The sequence below is a fragment of the Symsagittifera roscoffensis genome, chromosome 2 (genome assembly GCF_963678635.1).
Source record: "Symsagittifera roscoffensis chromosome 2, txSymRosc1.1, whole genome shotgun sequence".
Lineage (NCBI taxonomy): Eukaryota > Metazoa > Xenacoelomorpha > Acoela > Convolutidae > Symsagittifera > Symsagittifera roscoffensis.
Genome location: NC_087063.1, coordinates 72,544,449 through 72,566,806, shown reverse-complemented (window position 1 = coordinate 72,566,806; position 22,358 = coordinate 72,544,449). Strand labels below are relative to the sequence as shown.

Here is a 22,358-nt window from a genome sequence, read left to right as displayed (position 1 = left end):
AACTGTTCGATATGGTGCCTTTTTAGTGAAATGGAAGAACTCTTCAATTTGTTCGATTAAAAACGCGTTGAAAAACATCATAGTTTTTCAATAATTCGATATATTGCTGAGCTACTCTTTTCTATTTTTGAAGCTTTGAATCCTTGATCGGGTTTGTTCTCTTATGTTCATCAGGGGCGGATCTAGGATTTTCTTTTAAGGCGGACCAGTTCAGGGCCGGATCTATTTCAGGGGCGGATTTACATATTTTTCTTGAATTTTGCCAACTTTTTTTAGGTTAACCAATTTGATTTTCCGAGCGCTCCCTGAACACTACAAAGACTCTAATTTGACAAATCTTTCAGCGCCGCAGTCAAAATAAAAAAGGTCAAAATTGACGTTTTAGGACACTTTTTGGAAATTTGAAGCGGGAACCTCCCCCCCCCCCCTCCAAATTCGCTCCTGATTATATTTCCCGCAGAAATGAGATGATTGTAAAATAAAACAATCTCTCATTAAAGTATCCCCCCAACTTAAATTAAGAAAAGAGGAAAAACCACCCCATATAAAGGACAAACTAAAAATGTGCCAATATTGTACCAAGAATTGATTAAGCTTTTTTTTACGCAAAGTGTCCACCTTTTGGTACTATTTCATGACCTTTCGGTCGGTCCTGAAAATGTTCTACAGGCGCCTTGGGCGCCAATATATACTAAAGTTGAGGGCAGCGCCCCGCACAATTTTGTAGTCAACATTTTCCACAAACTGCCCAAAAACGGCTTATTGTCCCCCGATAAACTCCCGATTATTTTATTGATAGTTTTTTGCAGCTTACAAACCAACGTCTTCTCCTCTGCTAATTGTTTTTCCTTTTTTGATTTTCTTAAATGAAAAACGGTAATTACAAACCGTTCAAGCAGATCATCTTAGAACAAATTTTTCTCATATTTTGATCCAATTGACAGATCTGATGATGTCAAAGAATCAAGTATTAACATATTGGTTGCTAAAACATTATGGTTCAAATTACAATTGTATTTTAAGCCAAAGACGTTAGTGAAAAATTTTAATGATAAAATTGAGTAAAATGGTCTCAATTTCCTTCAGATGTTCTTACGTAATTTTCTAAAGAGCATCATTAAGCCTACTTTTAAATGACCAGTTACGTATGCATTTTATGTGCAACATTACCCAGACTGTCAAAGAAAAATTGAGATCGATTTTACTTTGAGAAAAGTATGTAGATAAAATAACAGAAATTAGGGCTGAGTTGGAAAAATTTTTGTAACCGATTTAAATGACCGTAAATAAAAGCTAAAAACGAACCAAATCGATTTTAATCGACTTTAACCCACCGTTTCAGCACTTTGTGTGACTGTGTTTGAAGGAATTAAAAAGAATTCAAATCGACATGGAATGATTTTTTAATTCAATTTTTATGTCTTAAACATCAATTTTTGTATGCAAAAAAGATATCTAGAATAGGTCATTTTCTCTTTTCTGTTTATTTTTATCTGTTCTAAATTTATGAGCAATTTGAAAATTTTATTTGTAATGGTGATATTTTAACGCGAACTAATTGTGACTGGCGGCATATCTGGCCTTCAAATTTCTTCCAAAATGAAAGGAGGTTAACTAACTGGTCATTACTTCTTACTCTAAACGATTATGCTAAATAAATTTTAATTTATAATTTTTTCGTGATGGCTGTTGCGAGGCAAAAAAATTGTGAAATTATATTTCAAATTTTTTCCTTGCTGACGACAGTAAGAATTATTCAAATTAAAAGTTTCAATATTTAGAACAAATTACCAGCTTATTTTATTGGCGAGATTGGGAACATAATGCACACTTTGTTATTTGTTGGAATTTATGGTCATGCAGAATCGAATAACTTGTATGCTTAACCAATGTTTTTGATTGAGTTGATTCAGTGAAATGAATGATATTAATGTTAATCTCCATTGCGTGTTTTTAATCCAATTTTTGGAAAAAAGCGAAATATTTGTATTAGAGGTGATTTTATTTCTCCAGATCATTTTGGATGCGTTAACTAGCCATTTTTAACAAACTTTTGTACCATCTAATTAATTTACCTGTAAACAGAAAAAAATCAGACTCAATCTCAATAAGCATAAAATAGCAGCAGCATTTTTTGACAGCAGCATTAATTTCAAAAATGAGCAAAAACAGAGCTAAACTTAGTATTTTACGATTTCCGGCTTCTAAGTTCCTCTATAATAATCGCATTGGCTCGCTCTTTTTGCCCGGGTTGTGTAGAACCAATGTTTATTCAAGCTAAGGTTAACACTTTTTTGTAATTGGCATAGCGTATAAGGTGAAGCATTAAGAGATGTTGAAGAGCAGTCGAAACATTCAAGGCATGGCCTTGATATGAGCAGTCTTGTTGAATTTTTTTATCTAATTTGTTTTCTTACATTGGCGATTTTCGATAGTTCAATTGGCAGATGTGTTTATATTAAATTTTGAAAATAACAAAATTAACAAACAAAAGATATTTTAAATATAGCACGTTTTTTTGCAAGTTCAGCAAAAAAAATTGGTTTAAATAAATTTCAAATGAAAGTTTTGCTAACAAGAACAGTTTTTTTTGAGGAACTTTTTCGAATAGATTCGTAAGAATTTTCTTAAGCTTCGAAATGATTTTAACCAATTTTGTAAAGTCTTCAAAAAAAATTTGAAAATAAAAAAAAAGAAAAGTGCCAACTTTTTTCTCCAATTTATAAAAACTACGCCGGCATTTAAAACTGCAGTTATGATAAACACGAAATTGCATTAATATTATTCAATTACAATAACATACAAGAAAAATGGAAAGTATAGTTTGATTTTATCGCATATAGCGAAGTATCCAATAAACAAAACAGCATGCCCGAAATCAATTTGAACTGATTTCCAGGATGGATTATTTCTCCGCTCATGCTTTAAAAGAACTAAATATATCGCGCGTATATTATCCCAAGTTGGATCAATTGGCAATCTTTAGACTCCCATTGTTTAACTAAAAATAGTCACAGACTTCAAAAAATGGGACAATAATAACTTTACGCCAACAAATTCGCCGTTTTCAACTTCTAATAATAATGCAAGAATTAATGCGACTAACACTTAGCAAAAACAGAGGTTTAAAATAAGAGGGAATATTTATACCAGTCTCAATGAATTTTTAAAATAAAAATTTGACACATTATTAAACCTTATGATTAATTTTTTTTCAGGTCCACAAATCTGATTTTCTGAGGTATCCCAAATCACTATGAAGACCGTAATTTGACCAAATTTTGTGCACCGCAGGCAAATTTTTGAAAAAAGACCAAAAAGGGCGTTTTTTTTAGGCATTTTTTGAAAAATTTCGACCAAAAAAATGCGTTTTTTCGGCGTGCGCTTCCCCTTCAAAATTAGTATATATTGGCGCCAAAGACGCCTTTTGAAAATATTTAAGGTCAGACAGCCAAAATTAGAATCTCAAAATAGCACAAAGGGAGGACCTCCTGGGTCGGCAGGGGGTCGAATCTCTGGGTGAAATGTGTCCCCCCCCCCCCCCGAAATCCGCTACTGCACATAAAATTCCTAAAATTTGAGTTCTTTTAGTGGGAGAGGATGTAGAACATTTTAAACTTCTTCTTCGACTAGTCTTAATTTAATTTCTCTGTCAAACATGAGGCCAAGATTATCAGAAATGGATTATGAAGATGTTTTCTGCTGAGTGTTTTAAAAACTTCCGGTTAAAATTATTAGTAAAAACAGTGATTCTCATCAAAATATTTAAAGTTCCAACGAGGATAGCCAATTGCTGCGCAACAGGCACAGATATTTCCGAACATATTTAAAAAAAATACAAAAGTTTTATTTTCAAAAGTTAGTGTCATTATTGGGTGGTGTGATAAAAAGATCTAAATGACAACATAGAACCTAGTCATATATGGCAATCAGAATGAAACAGGCAAATTGGGCAAGAGCTTTTGTCGAAAACTTTCTAGAAAATAATTTTTGAAAATCATAAGAAAGTTCAAACAGAAGCTGCCTTCAATTTTTTGTTGCAAATTTTTTATTGAACTTCTGAAGACTTTGTTCCAAAATTGGCGCCAAAAACGTTTCGCTCGAATATGGTTTGAAAAGCATAAAATTAAAAAGTTTTTTTAATATTGGGACAACTTTTTGAATTTTTTTGAACTCTTTCAAATCACAGCTGAAAAACCTGATGATGATATGTCACTTTAACAATTCCGATGATTATTGTGGCAAGTGATTTGAGTGGAAAACAAAAAAGAAAAAGAACAAAACACACACCCGAAAACAGAAATCCTCCCCATTTTCAGTGGTGGGAACAATAACTCGAGTGCATTATTGATTGCCCTTCAAAATTGTTTTCAATCAGTAGGCTTGTCTTGCAAAAAGCTAGAACTGCGCAACTATTTAAATTTCAAAATGGTTACTGTTTTTCAATAGCAGGAATGTGGTATAAAAAGCTATCCAAAATTGAAGTTAATTTTTAAGCTTGTCTAGAAAAAGCATTGTCTGTACTATTAAGCGAATTTTAATGAGGTTATTTGAAAAAATTCTAGGGCGTGAAATTTATTTGATTACCACATGTTGTTCAGGATGTGTTGATATATTTAAAGCATTGAAACATGATTTTTATAGACATTTAAAAAAAGCGTTTCAAGGGACAAAACTTGGTTCTTTATGTTGCAAATTGAGGTTCCAAAGAAACCAGAGACTAGAGATTGGTTGAGCAAAATATCAGCTTCAATCCTGCATTATAAAACGCTATCGTCGTAGATGAAACATAATTGAAGACAAAATAGAAGTAGAATAGGTTTTTGCACAGTGTTCATAAAAGATGCAGTTTTCTAAATGGTCTCAAAATTTGGTCCAAACCAACACACCTGCTATTTATGAAAACAACTAGTGTGAATTTGGTTTGAAATGCCCGTCAGCAATGATTTTCATCAATAAATTTGTCTCGTTAATCAAAATCGCTTTCAAAATCAATAAGTCAAAGTTTGGTTAATTTTTGATTTAAATGCAGTTAATTAGGTTTCCCACTATTGTTCAGGGGACTGTAAAGCTCAAATATCTAATGCAACGAAAATTTTTTTTACTTCAATTAATAGATTAAAATGACGATTTCACTATGAGGAAGCGTTTTATATCCGGAACGTTGATGTGATATACTGCGTATCCAGGTCCAAAAATTATTTTTGGATCGTGTTTGTGCGAAAAACTAATAAAAGCCCAGACTAAAATGCCTCCAATAGCTCCTTCATTTGAATAAGCAAAATTTCAATAAATTTTTTTCATTCAAAACTTTAAAATAAAACTATCAGGTGGTAATAAAAGCGCTGCTTTTTTAAATCGCAATTAAGCAGAATTTACATAAATAGAAAAGTATTTATTATGCAAGATTTTACTATCTTTAGTAGAACTTGATACTGAATAATTTAATGTGTTATTGTTCCGTTTTTCGATACGAAAGTAACGGAATATTTGTGCTCGGGTGGGTTTTTTTTTCTTCAGACAAATTTCGACTTCTTAACTAGCAATTTTTGACGGAATTATTTTGTATCATTTGAAAGGTATTGTTGTCATGAGATCAAATTTGAAAAAATATTTCACTTGTGATCATTTTTCGTAAAGTTATGGGGGTTTAAAGATTGCCGTTTTGGCCAATTTGGGACAATTAACGCGCGATATATTTCGCGCTATTAACGCGTAAGCGGAGAGTTAATCCGTCTTAGAAATCGTTCCAAATTGGCTGAAAGAAGCTTATTTGCTATAATTGATTTGTTACAAGCAGCGAAATCTATATTTTTGTACTTTATATGGCGTGTGGGGAGATGATTTTGATAAAAAGTTTCAAATTTTACAAAAAAAAATATTTTCATTTTGTTTTATTACTTTATTTTTTTGATGTTATTACTGCTCCATAAACCTTTAAAGGAAGTCGGAATATTCAGGGCTTCGGCCTGACACGAGCAGTCTTGTATAGTTTTCTTTTCATTGCAACGGATGAAAAAAATCATCTTTAGTAGAGCTTTTAATCTCTTTGCTTTGAATTACATTCTATCAATGAATTTGCACGGCGACAAAAACTTTCTGCACAACTGCTTTTCGTAGTTTGAGGGAAAAAAAGTTTGAGTAATTTTTTTGACCTGCTCTTTTTCAGTTTTGGGCTTGTTATTAAAGCTTTGGCATAAAACCATTTATGCAAGGTTCATTCAACAGCTGTAGGATCCAAAAGCACATAATTTTTTTTAAATTGCCTGATTATTAATAAACAAAGATCAGACTCTTATGTAGATCGCGATGACTTTTTTGTTTTTTTTAATTGAAAAATCTTAAGAAGTGTTCGAGCTCAAAAAAAGCTTTTTAATGGTTTGACTTTTGCTCTCTTTTTGCGTTATAATTTTCAATTCATAATTTTTATAATAAAAGGATGAGTAACTCCATATCGACCAGCAAAACTGTAGATGTCAAAAAAAACAAGACTGCTCGTATCAGGACAAAGCTCTGAAAACTCCGACTGCCTTTTAACGTTTATAGAGCAGTACTAACATAAACAACATAAAAAATAAAATAAAATAAAATGAAAAAAAAAAACATTTTCTAAAATTTGAAAATTTTTTTATGAAGTCATCCACCCACACGCCAAATAAAAAAGAAAACAATAGATTTCGCTCCTTGTAACAAATCAATTATGGCAAATAAGCTTCGTTCAACCAATTTGGAACGATTTCTAAGACTGATTAAATCTCCGCTTACGCGTTAATAGCTCGAATTAAATCTCCGCTTACGAATTAATAGCGCGAATTGTCCCAAATTGGTCAAAATGGCCAAAATGGCAACCTTTAAACTCTCATAACTTTACAAAAAATAATCACAGGTGAAATATCTTTTCAAATTTAAGCTCAGGACAACAATAATTTTCGAATGATAAAAAAAATCCGTCAAAAATGGCTAGTTAAAAAGTCGAAATTTGTCTGAAGAAAAAAAAAACCACCCCGAGCACAAATATTCCGTTACTTTCGTATCAAAAGTCGGAACAACAAGATCGACTGTCAAATTCAAAAAGGAACTTTTATTATCAGATTTCCCAGCGGAGAGAAAAACCTATTGATCCATTTTTCTTAAATTAGGTTAATTTTATTAACAAAAATTTAATCATAAATTAAATTAGATTAAAAAAATTAAACAAAATTGGCAATCATTAGTTGTTCTAGAAACTCAAAAAGTTTTACAGCCGTCAATTTTTTGGATCAAGTTAACATCCTCCCCTCCCCTACCCTCAACCCCCTCCCCTACCCTCATTTCTTTATTTCTATTTTTGCGTTCATTTCCTTTTTTTTTTTCAACTGTTTTTTGGCTACGATTTTGTTTTTAATAACAAACACCATTTGATATTAAAGTTTTAACCAATGTTTTTTTGGTCTTTTTTTGGTTAATTTGGTTTAAAAAAATTGCTTTTCCACGAACATTTGTTTTCAGGCTTTTCCAATTTTTACATTTATACTGAAAGCAAACTCAAAAAGTTTTCTGAAATGAGAAAAAATCACTTATTTGATAAACAAAAATTGCCGAAAGTTCTTGTTTAATGTAAGTAGAAGTAATTTGTTTTCCATGAGCCAAGAAGTTTAGATCTGGATTCACATGTAATCTGTTTGTTGACTGCGGCAGTTTATTAATTTTGAAAAATGGTGAAATAAAAATTACTGATACAAAATTGATTGTTGTTGAACGAAATGCAAAACGAGAAAAATGAGCCTGACAATTTAATTTGCAATTATAAATACCAACAAGACTGCTCGTATCAGGGCGAAGCCCTGAATGTTCCGACTGCCTTTTAAGGTGGAGCAGTAATAACATTGAAAAATTAAATGAAAAAAAAAATGAAAATTTTTTTTCTTCTAAAATTTGAATTTTTTTATGAAAGTCATCCCCCCACACGCCATATAAAGTACAAACGGATAAATTTAGCTCCTTGTAACAAATCAATTATGGCAAATAAACTTCTTTCAACCAATTTGTAACGATTTCTAAGGCGGATTAACTCTCCGCTTACGCTTTAATAGCGCGAAATATATCGCGCGCTAATTGTCCCAAATTGGCCAAAATGGCAATCTTTAAACCCCCATAACCTTACAAAAAATGATCGCAGGTAAAATATCTTTTCAAATTTGAGCTCAGGACAACAATAGCTTTCGAATGATATAAAAAAATTCCGTCAAAAATGGCTAGTTCAAAAGTCGAATTTTGTCTGAAGAAAAAAAAACCCACCCCGAGCACAAATATTACGTTACTTTCGTATCGAAAGTCGGAACAATAATTTTCAATTTTTGTCACTGAAAAGCAACGCTTCTAGAAAAGAGTGTTGATTCTGTTTTTTAAAGATGTACACGTTTATAAAAGCTTCATTTTGTCAACAATTCAAATTCCCGGGTTGATATTCCAAATAAAGTCAACGCTGTAAATGCATCGTCTGTCATGTTTGATTGAATTAGCATATTTTGTTCATACGCAAGCAGATGCTATTGCTGAAAGAACACTGGAAAGTATTCCTTAAATAAGCCTGCGATGAGTTAGCAGTGGTGTTTTGCCGATTGAAAAGCAAAAACCTAAGAAAACAAAAAAAATATAAAACCTTTCGGCTGGTTGAAACTTCTGTTATTTCTAGGCCCCGAATCCTTAGCTAAACAAAAAATTTTTGATTCTTATTTTATCCATTGATTTGCAGCAGCAATGCTAACGTCGTTGAATTTTTTGGGTAACTAGTCGTACTTTCAAGAATGGTTTTCAATTGATTCATCACAGCAAACACGCAAAATTTATAAGATAGTAATGATTAAATATGTTTTAGTGGTGTTAAATTGTTTTATCCGCAATATATCGAAAACGAGCTCTATGCAACGGCAATGAATCAACCCAAACAATCTAAATGGTGAAAAGAGATCAGTTTTTAGCCACATGCGCTTAGTATCTATCAAAATTAGCAATTTCTGGTTTGGAACTAATTATATTGCTTGCAAAATAATAGTTTTTGAGAGCAACACATTTTAAAAAACCTAATTTTGTCTAATGTTTGTTATTGTGGTACCGCGGTTGTAGTAACCTTGAAAAGAATTAATTATGTAATGCTTGTTGGTAAATGCAAGGCCACAGCTTGATGCGTCTGACAAATTTATTTTCAGTGCGTTGTACGTGCCGTTGATAAGTACTATTTTCTATATTTGATAATGGCATGCTCATTAAATTAACAACCTAGAACACTGTTTTTTTCTTACCATTCGTTAAGTTATGAGCTTTAGACATCGCGGTATCAAAAGACGCAGCCAGCGGGATTTTCAGTGAAAGATAACCGCACCGGCATTGGCATGCTGGTGTTCTGAACGACGGCAAAATCAGGCCAGCCATGGCAGTTTAAAAATTGAATGGAACAATTTCTGTAGGCACTAACGGTCAAAAAAACGTGAACCCAGATATGTTGTTGGGAGACTCGAACTATCATGCAGATGAACCACATTCATGCCTAGAAACAGGGGGAAACGGACAAGATGCGACTGCTATAGCAGCAAGAGGCTTCAGAGACTGATTAGACCTAGAAGAAGAGTAACTGCCGAAAACGAAGAGAAACGAGCGAGAGGTCCAAAAAACAGCCATATTGTGTACTATATCGAGGTACACAAAAGATTGAAATCTTGACTATTTGTGCAGAAAAACCACATGTATAATTATTGAAACTCAGCTTTAAGCAAATCATTGAACCGCTGAGCATCTTCATTAAAAGAGTGGCGATTCGTAACCAGGTGCTATAGGAAGGTCAACAGTTAAAGCGATGCAATTTTATCCCAGCTTCAAAGAAATCTAAGAGTTTTTCATGAAGTTTTCTTTGCAGTACTGTTTTCTAGTGAAATGATCACTCATCTTCACATGACGTATTATTGTGGTTTCCCTAATTTTGTTAGGGAATGACGTTTCCCTAATTTTGTTAGGGAATGACGTTTCCCTAATTTTGTCGGGACAATTTTTTTAAACCATTTTGAAGATATGACGAAATTCATTGCACATTGTTTTAGCCACATGCGTGTGGTATCTATCAAAATCAACAACTTCTGATCTGGGACGCTAACATCTAATCAACTAATCAACTAATTTTTGAACTCAAACACAGTTCGGAACTTGTAGTGCTTGTTTTCAAAACTTATCATAAAAACTTTTAGGACTAGCTTAACTGATTTGACATATACTTCATTCACTATACCCGAAAATGCAACTTACGAAAAAAAATTGAATAAAGTAATGCGGCAAATATTGTCATTATAGCAACAATTTTCAGAACTATTTGAAGAAAAAATATTATTATTATTTTTTAGTTTTCTGGAACATATTTTATTTTTTACCGCATTGCTACATCGTCGTATTGCACTGGACGATTTCTTTTGATCTGTTTTAACTATTTGTAAAGGAGGTCGGAGATTCGTTGCTAGGTACAAATTTCAAATATGCTTAATTGTTGAGCTAGTTCTATTTAGGGGTGGCAATTCGTTACTTCGTTACCATAGAGGTGCGGGATGGTTAAAGAGATTCTTTTTTCAAGTCAAAGGAATACGACCCTTTTTATGAGGGCGCTTCAGGTTGATGCCTTTTTAAATTTAATAAAATTGCTCTAGCTTTTCCCTTTCTCGTTGCAGCGCAGGTAGATTAAAGATCGGGTGTTTTTTGACTACCCGGAAATTAGGCGAGTTTGGAGAAAAAGCGAATTTTGAGGACGCTTTTAATGATAATTCTATCTTTCCTATCTCTCAGAACAGAACAAGTTAATTGCAATTCGTATTCCACCCTTAGATGACTTCTGAGAACTCGACACCATAATTGGCAAATAATCCCTTTGGTTAAACTCCATCTCTTCTGATGATTAGAATCAGTAAGTAGGTGACAAATTTAATCATTTGTGGTCGGTTTTGTTTATTAGGGGGAGTTTATAGCCCCCAAATTGATGTGATGTTCTTTTAAAGTCTGGTTATTTTCCGTAATACGCCTTTTCATACATACCATTGTTGGTGATGTATTTTTAAATAGCTTCTAACATTCATGTTCTTCTTATTTAATGAGAAAGTAACAAAGCCTTTTTTGGTCAATTACAATTCATCCATTTACAAAAGCTTATTCTTCAGGCATCTGCTTATTATTTACTGTAGTCCTAATACGACACACCGATGTTAGTTATCGATGATCCGATTCCATTGTACTTTTGAAAAAAAAAGTTTTTATAACAATTTTGACCATTTTCCGAGAGCAGATTTTTTAAACTGAGACAAAATTTTCTAAAAAACAGTTGTTTGATTCGTACTTTTTTGGATTTCTTGAAATACTATCCATAATATTTATCCTCAAATGTTTCAAAAAGTGAGTTAGATCATTTGAAATAAGTGGAGCTTTTTTGGTTCAATTACAATGAAGAAAAATGCTTATTGCATTAGGAGTAGCTATCTATACGGACTGTACCACACCACCCATCGATTAGATTAGCCCACCTGATTATAAATGGGGTACAAAAATGTGATGACATGTGTAAAATGTTTCTTCTATTCACTTTAAATCAAAAGCCCAATTAGCTTCATCATTATCCCGAACATACAATGTTTTCAGTTATTTTTTATAAATTTCCAACACTGATAGTGTGAAAACGATTTCAATTACGCTGTTCATTTTGAAGAAAATTGAAGTATGTAATAATTTTTCACTCGAAAGATTTTTCCGAGTTTTTGATATCAGAAAAAAAAGGATGAAAAATTTTTTACTGGAAAACCTTGTGGAGCCGGTGAAAAGTCAAATGCTTCCATCATGTGCTTAAACTGATTTTCTTTCGGCAACAAAAGTTTTTTTCAGCAACCATCAAATTTCCGCTAGATTAAATCAAATTTTAGACTGTTTTGTTTGAGACTGTCTGTACGGTTCCTAGGAAATTAGTCGACAAGCAAAAGAGATGATCGTAAAATAACTGAGACGAAAAAACAGTATTGCTCTTTTTTTAAATACATGAATTATACAACTGCGACAATAATAACCTGATTTGCAGTTGGAAACCAGTGTTTACACAATCGAAAGTTAATTGTTCTGACTTTCGAAGAAAGTGAGGAATATTTATGCTTGGTGTGGTTTTTTATTCAGTCAATTTTCAATATGTAAACTAAGCGTTTTCGACCAATTTTTTTTCTAAACATTTGAGGTATATTGTTATGCTAAGCTCAAATTTAAAAAGATTTTTCACCTGCTATCATTTTTTGTAAAATTACGGGCATTTGAAACATGCTAATTTGGCCAATTTGGGATAATTAATGTGCAACAAGACTGCTCGTATCAGGGCGAAGCCCTGAATGTTCCGACAGCCTTTTTAAGTTTTATGGAGCAGCAGTAATAACATAAAAAAATTAAATGAAATAAAATAAAATGAAAAAAAAAAATTTTCTAAAATTTGAAAATTTTTATGAAAATCATCCCCCACACGCCATATAAAGTACAAAAAGAGAGTCTTCGTTCTTGTAACAGATCAATTATGGCAAATAGGCTTCGTTCAACCAATTTGGAACGATTTATAAGACGGATTAAATCTCCGCTTACGCGTTAATAGCGCGAATTATATCGCGCGTTAATTGTCCCAAATTGGTCAAAATGGCCAAAATGGCACTCTTTAAACCCTCATAACTTTACGAAAAATAATCACAGGTGAAATATCTTTTCAAATATGAGCTCAGGACAACAATAGCTTTCGAATGATATAAAAAATTTTCGTCAAAATGGCTAGTTAAAAAGTCGAAATTTGTCTGATGAAAAAAAACCCACCCCGAGCACAAATATTCCGTCACTTTCGTATCGAAAGTCGGAACAATAATGATGCATGAAGCAAAACAATTCGTTCCAAATTGAATTGAGGCCCCTAATTGTTCCGACTTTCGATACGAAAGTAACGGAATATTTGTGCTCGGGGTGGGTTTTTTTTTCTTCAGACAAACTTCGACTTTTTAACTAGCTATTTTTGACAGAATTTTTAAATATCATTCGAAAGGTATTGTTGTCCTGAGCTCAAATTTGAAAAGAAGTTTTACCTGGGATTGTTTTTCGTAAAGTTACGGGGGTTTAAAGCTTGCCATTTTGGCCAATTTGGGACAATTAACGCGCGATATATTTCGCGCTATTAACGCGTGAGCGGAGAGTTAATCCGTCTTAAAAATCGTTCCAAATTGGTTGAAAGAAGCTTATTTGCCATAATTGATTTGTTACATAGAGCGAAATCTATCTTTTTGTACTTTAGATGGCGTATGGGGGATGATTTTCATGAAAAATTTCAAATTTAAAAAAAAAATTTCATTTTATTTTTTCTTACACTTAATTTTTTAATGTTATTACTGCTCCATAAAACCTTAAAAGGCAGTCGGAACATTCAGGCCTTCGCCCTGATACGAGCAGTCTGGTTTAATCTTATAATCACAATACGAAACACTAAATACAACCTTTATGTTTTACATAGCTTGTGTAGGGATAAAATGAAGAAACAATGAATAAGAAACCTTTTTTCTCAATTATTTTGTCAATCATTCAACCAAAAAACTTTTCAATTGGCCCTAAGTGCAACCGGGCTCATTCAATGCTTTGCCCTGATATATGAGCAGTCTTGTTTAAGTCTGTGAACGCAAGTTGCTCGCCAATTTTCCTGTTGCCTAAGTTGATATAGTTTCGGATATTTTGATTTGCTTGTCTTCTAACTTCCACTTTTTACAAAAACTGCTTGTACGAAGAAGTAAAAGATGTACCAAAACTTTTTAAATCAGACTAGTGTGTCAATCTGAAATAGATACGAAAAGCCTTGATACAGAGTAATATCACAGAAAAATACTAAACAGTGAGACAAGTCACAGCAAGTGTTCTTGAAAGCTGAAAACACGGAGCTTTTTTTTTGAATTTTTACTGTCTTTTTATTCAGTATCGATCGTTTTTGGAAAACCGTTTTTTTGAAATTTTTTTTCAGAAAGATTATCGTGCTTGAAAGAATTTAGAGAATTTTAACGTTGAAATTTATTATTTTTTAAAATAACAAAAATGGTGAAATCGTAATAATTTTTGATTGATTATCAACTCAAAGCATAGCCGTTGTTTGTGTTAATGCAGAATTTGTTTTTTGTAAATTCGTGTTTTTGTTTGTAGTAAATAATTTTATACGTGCTCACATTCCTTATCTTTTTTGAAGAATTACAAACTTCTCAAATTTTTAATTAAAACTGTTTTCAAACTAATAGATTTTATTTCAGCATTAAATTGTCAAAAATCAGAGGTTGGGACTGTGAAATAGCAATGTCAAAAATTTAATGCCAAAAAAAATGTTTTCTGGATTCTTTTAAAAACCAGTGTAATCAACGGTTTGATAAGGAAGCCAGCACAAATAAATCGTTTGATTTGTTTGTTGTTTCATTTTTTTTCGTTGATTTTTATTCGATTGAACGGCTAGAAAGGTTTTCAAAACTATTAAATGACCTCCAAAATTTTTCTTCCTGCTGGGGGTGGTATGTGTGGGATGTGCCGGTGTTTTTGGGGTTGTGCCAAATATTAATCTAGACGGGAGCTCAATGAAAGTTTTTTTATAGGGTGTTTCATTTCTTTTATTTGAATGGAGCTCATACTATGTATATGTAGAACATTAAGGGCTAAAAACCCAACCAGTTTCTCTAGAAGAAATTTTTCAAAATATCAGTCAAAAGACTTTCCGCGTTATCATATGAAACATAAAATTCTCAATTTGTCGAAATAATGGAATCTTAACTGATTTTTGCTCATAACTTTAAGGTTTAAGTTTAGAGATTTGTTAAGATTTAATTTCTGGTAAGGAGAAAAAATGTATAAAAAGAATGTTTCTTGATTGTTTCCTGTTTATTTTAACTTATCATCAAACTTCCGCAGACAATATTGCAGTTAAAGAATGCAAAAAATGACAGAAATTTCCCGTTGTATCTCATTGGTATCCTTAAATAAATGACGGTGTCGACTTTTCCTCTTGCGAAAACAACTTGTTTTAGTCAATCAAAATTGATAGTTGTTTTAATTATCGGTTTCTATTTTTGTTCAGATTCAGCCGTTTTATCTTTAGAAATAACTTGAATATTCGTAATTGAACTAAATTTTTGTTCACGGAATCCTAAATTTAGTTTCTTTTTCCAAACCATTTTGATTTCAGCATTTGACTAAACAACAGACAGTTGGAGGGGTTCCATATTCTCAAAACTCCAGCTCGAATCAAGAAAACAACTCAGGAGCAGGTTTGATGGCGCCTTCTAGCAGTGCCACGGCCGGGACGTCGACAACCAGGCAAGAGTTATTTTATACAAACAGTTTTTATCCCATACCTTTCGCCATACACGCTACTGACCCGTTAAAAATTCCCCCCAAGAACATTTAAAGTTAAACACACTAAACAAACTTATCTATTTTGGACTGCATATGAACGCATATTTACATTATATTATAATCCAGCAGAAATATAATCATAGTATCTGTGATTTAGAGGTAGCTATCCAAAAAAACATCCAAAAATCACAGTTTTCAGAAACGCTATAACCTTATGACACAGAATTTAACATTTTAAAGAAAATATTATTAAAAAACAATTGAGAAAAATTCAAATCATTTCCTCAAAATGAGGTAAAGTTTTGAAAACTGCATTGCTCGAATCACAACTGAAATTCTTCCAATATGATTGGGTCGGAGTACTCATTTATTGGGCGACTTTCAAAGTTGAACTCAAGTGAGTGCTCGACTGCTAATCTATCTTATCCAAATTTAGTCAAGTACCCAAAACCCAAAAACCCAAACTTGGTGTAACAGGTTGAAAACAAACTCAGCCTCGGTCAAGCACGGTCAAAAAATACTTAGGGCACGTTATAAGCAACCCTGACGGAGAGCTGTCGAAACATACCCTAGTTTGGTCAATCCAGATCAAAACCTAAAGCACAGTCACAACATCCCAATGTTGGTCGAGGACTGTCGAAACAAATCTCGTGTATAATCGAAATATACATCGAAACATGCGTAATATTGGTCAAACACTATTAAACATGCCTCGCGCATATATTAAACATACCTCGCACACGGTGTAAGCATACCCAAACATGGTCGGGCTCAATCAAAGCATATCTCGAGCACAATCAAAACATACCTGGAGTACGGTCGAACCATACCCCAGTTTTGGTCAAGCCAGACCAAATGATACCTCGAGCACGGCCGAAGTAAACATCCAGCACGGTCGAAAAATAACTCGAGGACAGTTGAAACATAACTTAGGAACGCCCAAGCCTCGATATCGCGAGAACTTTGGAACCCTATCTAGAGCGATGTAATATATTTTCATATTATTCAAGTTACCAAAAATTTACTTTGATGAAAGTTCAATATTCAATATTAAAAAATAGTTCAATTTTAGAAGCCGTTTTCTCCAGAAATCTTTGGAGCTTGAAAATTGCCATTTTGAAAACTCAAACTTTCATCTATTGAAGGCCCGATTTTATCTAAAAAATCCTGAATCTGGTAAAAACTCTCTCGTCTAGCAGCTGTCACGAATTCGTATGAAGACGAACTCAAAGAAAACAAATTAATTGTTCGATTGGAAAAATTATCAATCGGTACAAATGTGAAACTAAAACTTTTCGAATTTTTGAATTTTTTAAAGAGTTTATTAGCGGTTTTATTCCTTAGAGCAATAATAGATTTTATTAGTACCTAATAACTTTTAAACAAACTCAGCTTTAGGGCTGAGGTTTTTTCGGTATCAGGATGTTTACATAGCGATAAGCAGTCTCTCAAAACTAGTCCTATTATTTTTTACGTACCATAATGGTAAAAATTATTCCGCATGTTTCACCATAATTTACTTAGAGAAACAAAAGTTTGGCAGTATAATTAGTCATATGTTTCTCAGTAACCTAAAATAGCGCTATAAGTTTTGTCATATCACAAAAATCGTTGTGATTTGCATCATAAGGAAAAAAGTGTAAATGCTATAGAACAGCAAAAGTGCAAATGTCCCAAAAAACGTGATTGACTTCTAGTTTTGAGAGTGGAATTTAGTTTTCAGATACTTCAGAGAAGTGAAGATTTGACTGTATGATCCAATTTTCTCATATTGGATTAATTTCATCAAAAAAAAAACGATCGTAAAATGTTCTTAAAATTCAAATAAATTAAGAGCATGTAGTTTTTCTTGGAAAATTAAAGTTTAAAATTTTTCAAAATTAAGGCAATATTTTTTCTGATTTCTTGCGTTCATTAAAGTTTTTCCAACTGTCTGTTGGATATGTTTTAACCTGGAAAAACACGTTTTTTGAAGTCTATTCTAAATCAAGACAAACGTTTAAAGTTGCAGGAGAACGAAAACTCAAAGTATTTTGATAGGATTCTGAACGAATAATAAGCATGTCGTTTTTTTGCCCGTTCTTCAAATTAAGACAAAAAACCAGCCCGCTAACTGGTTGCTTACTTATTTAGATGTCCGAAAAATAAGTATTAGGCAGGTATTTGTTCAGACTTTTTTTTCTTCAACTACATATGCTCAACTTTTTTTTTGAAAAACACCCACGGTACATATTAAGAAACCCACGGTTCATATTAATCACAGTAAATGTTGTTTGATATTTCACCTTTAAGCTTTTTAAGAAGATATTTCGACTGCAGAGATACAATAGAATGAATTTCAAATTCAAATTTCAAAGCTGGATTTTAAGGAAAAACTTTTTTCTACATTTTTTAGAAATATGATTCTCAATGTTAAGCTTAGAATCTGACCAGAACGACAATTATAACAGAAAAGAATGCAAAGCTTTGAATATCAGTGATTTTGTTTTCGCTTCTGAGTTAGTATGTTTTTATAGTTCCACAAGCTCAATTTCAGCCTCCGTTCATTAGTAAAAAAGCAACAATTATTTGAAGAAATTTTTTTTCTTTTTTTCTCATTTTTTGAAAGAAAATAATACTACCTGGAAGCAATTAAATTGTTGAGACAGAAAACCGCTAGCCATAGTTTGTTTTATTATGGAATAAACTTTGTTCTATATTCAAAAAATTGTGAAGACTTTTTTTGTAGAAAATGAAGTGAATTAATTTTGTGAATTAATTTTGTTTTATAAACGAAAAACTGTGAAGTCTTTTTCGTAGAAAATGAAACTCTTTAAAAACTAACAAATGATTCAACTATTTATGTAGTATTTTTCAAAATCCGCTTTTCAAAAAAACGACGGAATCTTATGCTTGGATTCTTAAACATAACCTTATTGTGACTTCTGACATAAAAATTAGAAGAAAAAAATTAATACTAGCTATGATTTTTTGCACAGTTTTACAAAAAAAATCATCGCAAGTAAAAAACTAATGGGTTTTGAAGATTGTGAATTTGATTAATTTGGATTTGTTGTGTTCTCATAACAAGTGTTGGCGGCAAAATTATTAAAAGTAATAATCCAAATTGAAGCAAAACCGATCATTTGAAGACGAACCCCTGATTGTTCCGACTGCCTAATTTTCCAAAAGGGCAAAAATAATTGGACCCCCCCCCCCACTGCCTCATACGCTGTGTTAGGTACAAAATGATATATTTCTCATACAACACAGTTTTAAATAGACCAAATAGCATGCCTCATTTCCATTTGGAAAGATTTCTAAGACGAAACAAGGCTGTTCGTATATCAGGGCAAAACCTTGAATGTTCCGACTGCCCCTTAATTCATATCTTACAGTTTTTGGGGAAATAAAAATTTGAAAAATTATAAATTTTGGACAACATCAAAAATCAAGTGTGAAATTTTGAGTCGTACGAAATCAAGACGACCGATTAACTTTGCTAGCCTCAATTCAATTTGGAAAGATTTTGTTTTGCAGGATAAATCGTCACGCATAAATAGTTCGCGTTACGCTTTCCACATTATGATCAAAATCTTCAAAGTGCGCATAAATTAGTCCAGATTAACTTTTAATTAAATTTGATTCCAAGGAGGTGATATCTTCAAAAGGGTATAAAAATTTTTCTTCAGAACTATTTTTTGATTGCCGAAAAATGACTGAATAAACAAAACCACACCAAGCATACATGTTTCGCTATTTTCCGAAGTCGAAACAAAAAATCTCCGGAGCACAAATATTTGATCATTTTTTTTTTCAAATTTCTCAACTTTCGGCTCAGCAATTTGGTGGTATTAATGCGAATAGTCGTGACGCGAAAACCATCTTTTGTATTTAGCACAGTGTGTTGGTTACAAAAATGAAAAATATATCTATTCCACACTTTCTTCGAAAGTCGGAACAAAAAATCATTCTGCTTGAAATTGCTTTTTCTTCAGTTTAACATTGCAGTCGGAACATTACGGGCTTTGCGCTGCGTTAGCGATTTCGTTTGATTTCTTATACCAATGGGTGTTTTTTGTTCAGAATGCAATTACTGCCTCTTCAATTCACTCTTTCGGTTGATTAGCCAATCGAAAGATTGGATTAAGGATGAGTCACTAATTGCACTGTGAACAAAAAGTACAAATTGGTATAAAGGATCAAACAAATTTACCGCGTAAAGCAAGTTTTCAAACTACTTCGTTTTGTAAAAAGCCTCAACCAACTATTGTTTATTACATTTGAATTTGTTCGATTTAGAAATCTACGGAAATTAGTTCAAATTTAGAACTTTGTTAAGCGATGCCACGCGACAAATCTATGACCCTGTGAGTTTTTTTTTGATGGTGTCAGACAGTGGCGTGTGCAGAATTTTTTTTTTGGGGGGGGGGGGGGTTTGTTGAAAACTTTAAAACCTATTTTTTAGGTCGACCATTTTAATTTTCAGAAATCTCCGAAAACGCTATAAGAACCCTATTTTAAAGAAAACCCAATTTTTGAAGAAAAAAAACAGACTAAAATGACAAAAAAAAAATGCGTTTTTTAGGCGCGCGCACGCCCCTCTTTGGAAGCGAAGTCTCTATTCGAATATTTTCGAAGTTGGTCAGCCAAATATGGACATCCCTCCTTGGTCAGCCCCAACCCCCCTATTTCGGCACGCTACTGTTGTCAGAATATGTTATGATTATTATTTCTTATGATTGAAAAAACTTGTATGGCCAGTTAGAAAGTAGTTGTAAACTTTGACAATTTTTCGGATTTTTGTGACAATTTTTCATATTTACAGGCACCACTCCATGGCAAGAAGGGGCAGTCTCATTCCCCTGATAGGTCTGCACACTTCGATGGGTCCCCTGATCGGAAACGAGTTTGGGCAGCTCACCCAGATACACACCTCGATGCAGCATCATAACTCGGTCTCTGTGGACGACGAGAGGTGCTTCAGTTTGAAAGGGAGAGGAGGGAAACTGCAGCAGATTTTCAGTCCGAAGGTAAGACAACTTCTCTTCCACCACTGCACAATTTTTTGAGTTAGCGAAATTGCGAGAATTTCTGTGAGAAATTAGCGAACGATTTTATGAGCCATAATTTCGGAAATGTCCAAACTTTGCATGCTTTGAAGACACGCAGGGATTCGAAATACAGTGTTCAACCCGAGAGACCAATCGCTTACCACTATCCCAAAAGAGCAGATTCATCAAATGTAACAAAATTTTATACATTGAAAAGCCGCAACCAATTCGTCAATACTTTGATATTAAATGAAGAGAAACACCCCAGATCGAGGTCCATCCGTTTTTTGTTTAACAGGGGTGGTTCCTTGCCCTCTGCGCTATCGGCGCAGTTGTTAATTTCGGTAACAAAATCTGAGACAAATTAGAATTCCTGAAAGTGCGTTAAAGTCGGGACTCGACTAGCCCCTGCATCGCCTCGACTTAGTCTCCGCCGGGTTTTTCCCCATTTCCTGTATCGACTCCAAGTTTAACCTATTGCCAAATTGTTGGCGGTATCTTTTCTGGTCAACCCATCTAAACGGGTCTAATCAGCTCTTTAAAACAGGGTCAAAGAAGTTTAGTTAACCTAAAAAGCACAGTTTTCGACCAATTAGGTTAATCAAGGTCACCAAAAGTTCAAATAATTTGGCATGAACTATATCAAATAACAAAAGACTGGAACAGATACAATTATTTTAAAAAATAGCAATTTACCTATTTCAATTAAGGGATCAATTGAGCAATCCCCCCCCCCCCCCCCTTGGGGGGGGGGGGGAGATAGCTCAATAGGTACTTGAGACATGTTTATAACCACTTGAAAACAGTTTGGTTGATACGAAATCATAAACCAGATTTTCCAAAGAATGTTGAACGCCAAAATTACAATATCGAAGCTCAAAATTTACATTCAGAGTGAAAAAAGAATCAATGAAACTGAGGCGAATAAAGCGATTTTTTTTCTGTCCCAAAAGTAAAAAAAAAGCTATTGCGTACAAAATTACGATGCTGCGGAAAACATTTTTTGCTTTCGGATACAAGGCTAAGAGCACTCACCAACACTGGTAACTCGCTTTCTTCAATGAGGCAATGGTCTCCCAAAAAAAATTGGAAAAAAAAAACATTTAAAAAAAAATAAATTTCGATATTTTTCTTTTTCAAAATTTTTCTCGATACTCATAAAATAAATTTTAGTCGGTCAATTGATTGCGTGCTACGGACACATCAACCATCTACTTGCATTTGTTGACGTTTTTTGTAGCGTTTTACCGTCCTTGCTGGGGGCGGGGTAGTAGCTCACTTGGTCATTGCGGGGGGAGATTGCTCAATTGATCCCAATTAAGTTTTAATCAAAAAATTAGGACTCATGTTTTATCGGATATTCAATTTTGCATACAAAATTGTTCAAACTTGGTGATTTGCTTTGTTATTTTTGAATTACTTCGATCTGTTCCAATATTTCGCAACTCCTCTTTAGTTTCACTATAAAAACTGCAAATGACATCTAAAAAGTTATTAGAAACTGAATGCGCAGAATTAAACAAAAGAAAAATCTTGCCTATTCCGTAGTTTCTGCGAAATTGTTGGCAAAATTGGGGACTTTGATCAACTCATACGTCTTTAAATTGTTGGCAAAATTGGGGACTTTGATCAACTAATACGTCTTTAAAACGTTCAATCCGCTATCCCCAAACTTGATGACCAGTTTTGGCTCACAATCAGCTTGCTTCAGGCTATGGCTTGGTTTAGTTTTTGTTGCCTTCATTTGTGACAAAACGTATTTTACTTTTGTTTCTGAGTGAGTACAAGTATCTGTATTCATCTCCTGCCTCAAAAACAACATGCTTTTTGATCAAAAAATTTTATACATAAGATAGCTTGGACCAGGAGGTTCTCGTATTTTTGCCCAAAGCTCTATCTTGTTCAGTAGATATCGGTTCCCCAGGTTAAACC

General features: G+C 33.3%; 1 protein-coding gene across 1 annotated transcript in view; it reads left to right on the top strand.

The window, feature by feature from the left end:
• LOC134839957 (uncharacterized) overlaps nt 1-22,358 on the top strand; it is a 122,360-nt gene that overhangs the window by 50,343 nt on the left and 49,659 nt on the right. The window contains exons 5-6 of the mRNA XM_063855586.1: nt 15,224-15,354; nt 20,201-20,405. Coding sequence (XP_063711656.1) covers nt 15,224-15,354; nt 20,201-20,405 — 336 coding nt within the window. The remainder of the gene's footprint in view (nt 1-15,223; nt 15,355-20,200; nt 20,406-22,358) is intronic.